Source organism: Ranitomeya imitator, chromosome 3 (genome assembly GCF_032444005.1).
Source record: "Ranitomeya imitator isolate aRanImi1 chromosome 3, aRanImi1.pri, whole genome shotgun sequence".
NCBI lineage: Eukaryota > Metazoa > Chordata > Amphibia > Anura > Dendrobatidae > Ranitomeya > Ranitomeya imitator.
In genome coordinates this window covers 82,748,315-82,755,203 of record NC_091284.1, presented here as the reverse complement: position 1 = coordinate 82,755,203, position 6,889 = coordinate 82,748,315, and the positions used below count along the sequence as shown (strand labels likewise).

General features: G+C 46.4%; 1 protein-coding gene across 2 annotated transcripts in view; it reads left to right on the top strand.

Annotated features, from left to right (window-relative positions):
- Positions 1 to 2,418: 2,418 nt before the first annotated feature.
- Positions 2,419 to 6,889, top strand: part of LOC138672724 (cingulin-like) — a 24,759-nt gene continuing 20,288 nt past the window's right edge. For both annotated transcript variants that reach the window (XM_069761015.1, XM_069761016.1), the window contains exons 1-2: positions 2,419 to 2,557; positions 4,672 to 5,265. In XM_069761015.1, the coding sequence (XP_069617116.1) occupies positions 4,672 to 5,265 (594 nt within the window). In that variant the 5' untranslated portion in view covers positions 2,419 to 2,557. The remainder of the gene's footprint in view (positions 2,558 to 4,671; positions 5,266 to 6,889) is intronic.

Here is a 6,889-nt window from a genome sequence, read left to right as displayed (position 1 = left end):
TGCACAGACCAAAGCAGCGTGCCGCAGGTACCGGTAAGAAACTCGGAAACTATATACATTTTTTTCTTTACATTTTGTCAGTCATTATTGGTAGGGTCAGTGGTGTAGATGTAAGAGGGTGGTGCTGTTATGGACAGTAAGGAACATGCTGTCACTTTAAGAGGCTGCACCCCCTCGTCTGGCATGATGGAATGTTCTGCTTCTCCCCTGCAATAATCGTTGTAATGAGCTAGTCTGTGCAGAGTGCAGGTGTGGAGCTGGAGCAGCGTGTGTGAGCTGAGGCTGCTGCAGAGAGGACTTTTGTGCTGATAGCTGAAAGAGAGAACTGTGTCCTGATAAAGCTGCAGGAGAGCCACGAAGATACAGAGAAAGGGATTTACAGTTTCCAGGAGCATCCCTAGGATCCAGAAGCAAGGAGAAGACCACGTTTCACAGAGCTGACAGAAAGCCGTGCGCACCACCGTATTGGACTGCTGGGGGCCCCCCGGGGACTGGACCTGATTCTCCAACATCACCGTGAGTCTGTTCCTGTTTGGTGCACCTGTTAGGGTGCAAATATTGCTGCTTGCTCTGACTCTGACTGGCACAGGAGACATGGAGAGGTCTTTATCAGTGGCGTATCACAGCTGCAGCAACGTGAGCAGTCAGCGGCGCAGCTGGAGGGCAGCACGATGGCTCAGTGGTTAGCACTGCAGCGCTGGAGTCCTGGGTTCAAACCCCACCAAGGACAACATCTGCAAAGAGTTTGTATGTTCTCTCCGTGTTTGCGTGGGTTTCCTCCGGGTTCTCCGGTTTCCTCCCACATTCCAAAGACATACTGATAGGGAATTTAGTTTGTGAGCCCCAATGGGGACAGTGATGATAATATGTGCAACCTGTAAAGCGCTACGGAATATGTTAGCGCTATATAAAAATAAAGATTATTATTATTATCATTCAGTGCCATGGGAGTGGGAGCTGCCGGCGGCTGCAAGGAAGCGCGGTGAAAGGTGTGTGTGTACAATGATGGAGAAAACAATGATGGGGGTGGGGTAACCATTTGTGGCCATTATACTGTACCCAGCATCGTGTGGGGCCATTATACTGTACCCAGCATCGTGTGGGTCCATTATACTGTACAAAGCATCATGTGAGCCCATTATACTGTATGGACCATCACGTGGGGCCAGTATACTGTACGCAGCATCATGTAGGGCCATTATACAGTATGGAGCATAATGTGGCCATTATACAGTATGCAGCATCATGTGTGGCCATTATACAGTATGGAGCATCATGTGTGGCCATTATACAGTATGGAGCATCATGTGCGGTCATTATACAGTACGCAGCATCATGTGTGGCCATTATACAGTATGGAGCATCATGTGTGGCCATTATACAGTATGGAGCATCATGTGCGGTCATTATACAGTACGCAGCATCATGTGTGGCCATTATACAGTATGGAGCATCATGTGTGGCCATTATACAGTATGGAGCATCATGTGGAGCCATTATACAGTATGGAGCATCATGTGGGCCCATTATACTGTATGGAGCATCACGTGGGGACAGTACACTGTGAAACATTGTGATCAGCAGTGCTAAATGGGTGTGGTTGGGGCGTGACTAGGTGTAAAATGGGTGTGGTCAGAGGCGTGGCCTAATATTTGCCGCTACGCGCGCGGCTAAGTTTGTCCATCTTTCCCTTCCTCAAAAGTTGGGAGGTATGGAAAAGATGGGAGAAGTGAATGATTCCATCAGAAAGAACTTCACCTATAAGTCACTATCTGCAACTGTACTGTCATCTATTACATGTTCTTCAGGACTGGTATCTACCACTAATGGTCACCATATGGCGGTAATATCAGTGTTGGTCTGTGTGTAGAATTATCGTCAGTAACAGCGAGGTCATCTGCTGAGGGTCCCCTATACCCATTGTTAGGGTGCGCCACCATCGTTGTGATCAGGCTTATCTTGTTAGGGGCCCACTAAGGAGTTTGGCGCCCTGAGCTGACCCCCTGGCTATGCTTCTGGTTGGGGGAATAGGGGGCATCATCCTGTGTCTGTGCTTATCTACTGTAATGTGTGTGTTTGAAATATGTCATATTGCTGAAATAAACATTGAGCTTTCGTTTGTCTACAAGATTACTGCTGATGTTTATGACAATAATCTATCTCTGCCTCTTTTCCTCCTTATTACAATGGTCGCCTGCACAGAAAAAAAAAATACCTTCTGCCTCCTGTCTGCACACTACATACCATACAGTGCGAAACGATACGTCCTGCTTTACCACTTCTGTCCAGCAGGTGGCAGCAAGGTGTCCTGATGAAATAGTGAATCAGACTGCTGATTGGTTCTCCAGAAGAGCCAATCGCTGAAAGCTTTGCCACTACATCATCCAATCGCATTGCGTTATTCTAAACGGAAGTAGCGCGACATTTAAATCTCACTGAACTCCGGGGATGACGAGACGGGCGGCCGGAAAGTAATGTTGTGAGCGGATCGGCCAGTGTGGGTGTAGTGTGCGCGGCTGTGTCTGATGCTGGTACTTGTGGTTCCACACATGAACAGGTCTGTATAATCCCGTCTCTGCAGTAGAGATAATCACTGCGTGCAGTCAGGGGGAGCGGACGTGGTCGGTCCTGTGCTCTGATCTCCTTATACAGCCCACATTTCCGGTTATAGGAACAAATGGAATGAGTGTGCACAGCGGACCTGTGTGTGGGTGACGGGCAGGAATCAGAGGGGCACATGGAAGGCTATGGGGGGCACGGGGGCTCCTGTCTGTGTTTAGAACAAGAAAAAGTTCATCCTGTAGAACCAAGGGGGACCCCATAATCCTCAATGGGATGGGGCTGCTTCCTCTGCCTGTTTGTCCATGCATAGCACTGGTACCTACAGTCTGTGGAGATGTTCACATGTATCCCCCTCCCCCATGCTCCTGGAGGGGTGTTTCCTGTAAAATCCTGGTGATGTGTGAGACCAAATTCAGCAATGCAAGTCTTGGGGTCTATGGGAAAAAAATTGGACCCCACTGATCTTGGCGATGGGAACACACCTTTTATATTTTTTAAAGATTGGTCTGTTCAAAGACTAAACAGATTTTTGTATCTGATTTTGCTCCGTTTTCTATTTTGTCTTTTTTTTACACTGAATCCTTATTATTGGACGATAACCGGACATGTGACCAGAGCCTTAGTCTAGGTTCACATTGCGTTAGTGCATCCGCTAAACGGATTGCACTAACGCAATGTCCAAAAAGGGATTGCATTTGGTGATCCCGCTGGCACAGATGCCCGATTTGCGCTAGCGAAGAGCGGACCCTGAACACTGCAAGCAGCGTTCAGGGTCCGTCCGAAAATAACCGGACATCGCTGACGCATGCCAAAAATGACACGTTAGCGATCCGTTAGCACATTGCAGTCAATGGGGGGCGCTAACGGATCCGTTACATAGCGTTAATTGCGCCAATTTTGCCATGTAACAGATTCCGTTAGCGGACACCCACTAACGCAATGTGAACCTAGCCTAATATCACTGATATGTGTGGATACAGGCGCAACCAGCACTGAGGACTCAGTATTAAATGGAGCGACTCCTAAAATATATAATACATTGGTTACAGTAGTAGAATGCAGGATGGGCTGTAAATGTTTTCATAACAATTTGGGAAAGTCATGAAATGTCCTACAAATGTCTGTTCTGTTCCTGATCCGGGCTTTTAGATGAGATGAATCTGTGCTGCACTTTATGCACGTGCTCAGTAGTGACCAGTGCTGTGGGGTCATAGTTGAGATGAATCTGTGCTGCACATTATGCACATGCTCAGTAGTGACCAGTGCTGTGGGGTCATATTGAGATTAATCTGTGCTGCACTTTATGCACATGCTCAGTAGTGACCAGTGCTGTGGGGTCATATTGAGATTAATCTGTGCTGCACTTTATGCACATGCTCAGTAGTGACCAGTGCTGTGGAGTCAGTCAGGCACATTGAGGAGTCGGAGGTTTGGGCACCTCCCTGCCCACGACGTCAGCAGTGCCGGACAGCAAGTTGTCCTCTTTGGTAGCACACTGCTCATTTGTTTGCTGGCATCTTTGCCCTCCTGAAGATTGATGGCTCAGGCCAGCAACATGGCTGCACAAAAGCTAAAGCCAGTTGATTTGTATGCTCCATCGACCTTGCCAGCAATAGATCGCTGTAACTAAGCAGTTTTGTAGCATGCCCTCTCACACTCGTAGACCCCAGCAGTGGCCAGTAACCTAGACAACGAACAACACCATTAACTATCCCTCTGTTCTTGTGACTGGAGAGTACCGTATTTTTAATTAGATTAATTTTGCTTGGTTTCAGAATCATTTAGCAATTCTAACCATGATGAAACAAACACTTCAATGGATGAGTAATAGTCATTTTTGGTTCTTCTGTTTCCTAATTTTACCCTACTTTCTTAAAATCCTGCAGAACCCTGGTCCACCATTTGCTCTCAACGAATGGAAATATATGTATATAATTTTTTTTACATCCAGAGATTTAAAATGTGAACTAACCAATTACTCCTCATAGCTGTATCCAGTTTAGGCAATCGTCTGATACATTGTAGCACAGTGACTATTTCTATTAGAATTTCTGTAAGGAATGGCTGCTTTGTGCAGTTGCCGTATTAGTACCATCTCTCTCCTTGCAGATGATGCAGGACGCAGAGCAGAAGTCATCCGCATGGAGATACTCCGAGACTGCATTATGTGAACAGGACACACTGAATCTTTTCCAGGAACTTGCTGAACAAAAGCGAAAAGAACGAGAAAAGGATCCAGCAGTTAAATTTTTCAAAAGAAAGTACAGTTTAAAAGTCACAAAATATCCTTCTCCCGGGAATATTCTCCACACTGGGAGGCAGCTTCCCCGCTCGCCGGGTCCTGGGGTTTTACCCCTTCTGCCTTCTCAAAAGTTTGAACCAAGAGAAGAAGAGAATGAAAAGTCGTTCACTTCCTATGTGGCTAAAACCCCAAACAACATGGTGCCGTGCGGCCGCCAGCTGCCACGCTCCCTGACCAAGGGGAATGTATTGAGAGAAATTCAGATCAATGTCAGAGAAGACGAAACTATCAAACGCAAAAAGAAAAGTGAACGAGATGGGAGCAGCTCGATGATCTGTGACACGCGGGAAGGGGAAACAACAAGAAGTAAAATCAATGCTGGAAACGTTTCCAGAGCGTCCAACAAAATGCAAAACAATGCGAACCTGTCCTGTCGAGATGACGAGGCGACTATGCAAATGGTGAGTAAAATACAAATTCTGTACTGTGCTAGATACTGTGGGGTCCCAGCAGTGTGACCTTCACAGATGTCTATCCTATATATAGGTGATGTATGTATAATTTGGGGGAAGGTCAGTGTTTTTATAGCGGTGTTAAAGGAGAATTCTTCTGGAACGCGCTGCTCCTCTGCCTCTCGGCTTCCTGGATGCCGGGGAGCTTTGTGCTCCTGAAGATTACCAGTTTCTAACAGATGTGCAGCTGGTCCGGGCTGTGATCGCTCCTAAGCCACTAGTAAAGGCAGCTCTGCCTCTGCAGCACCAGGGAAGCGCGGGGGGGACTGAAGCTCACTGCATCCCGCGGTCCGCGCCCGGCTCCAGAGCGGCGCTTGCAGACTTTACGGCATAGAACCTGCATGTGGCACACGCCTTTGGCCAAGATGAGCTAATCTGGCACTGCAGAGGTGACTGGTAACCTACACAAAGGTCTAAATAATTGTTATAGTCTTTTTCTACAGTTTTTTTTTGACATGGCCATATGTGGGCTTATTTTTTTTTGCGGGACAAAGTTTTTAATAAAACTGTTCATATATTATGGTAAGTGTGTGGAATCCAAATAGGAGGTTGCAATCCTGCCCCTGTTTTTTTTTTTTGTAACTTGTTTTTAGGATGTTTATCTGAAAAAAAAATAAATGACCTGACAACTTGAATCTTCAGGTCCGTATGCAGCTACGGTGACATCAAGCCTGTATAGTTGTAGTGTTAGAAAATGCAATATACATATACGTTTATCGTGAGGGGGGCTTAATTACTTCACGGGTGCAGCGGTACCAAACATATTTAAATTCTTTTAATATATTTGGAGGGCGCACGTTATGTAATTGCACCACTTCAAGGAGTATTCTCAAGTCTGGTTAGCTGAGCTAATGCTTGGGATCCGGCTGCTGAGACCACCACTGACCCTAAAAACCAGGGCTCTGAAGAGTTCTGTGTGAATGGAGCAGTGGTCAATCATGTGCACTGCTGCTCCATTTATTTTTATGGGCGTGCCGAAGACTAGCCGAACACTGCGCTTGGCCATGTCCGGCAGTCCAATTAAGAATGAATAGAGCTCTATACACATGACTGACCACCACTCCATTGCCACAGAGCTCTTCAGAGACCTGGTTCTTGGGATCAGTTAAGGTCCCAGTGATAGGATAGGGGATAACTTACCGATCCACAAGGGATAATTTCCATACTTGAGTATAACCCTTTAGATGCCGCTGTAAGTCTGATGAACCACAAAGCTAGCGCCACTTGCTCCTATTAAAGGCCGGTGCCGGCATCAGCCATGTATGGAGCGGGTTCGTCTCCTAAATGTGTGCTGTGTACTTGAATTTAATGTTTGAGGTATTTGTACGTCATCTGACAGGAAAAGCATAAGGTCCTGACAGACAGGGGAGTCAGGAAGTAATATACATCTCTGGAATGCAGCACAGGCGGTAATTGAGGTGCTGGCACTGCTTCATACATGAAAAAACTGGTGAAAGAAACCATAATATATGAGGAGAATGAATAATGAGCTTATCTAAACTTTCCCCTCAAATGTAATTTTATGGGCATGAATAGAAGCAGGAGTGTCATTGTGAGGATGATGTATTTTGTA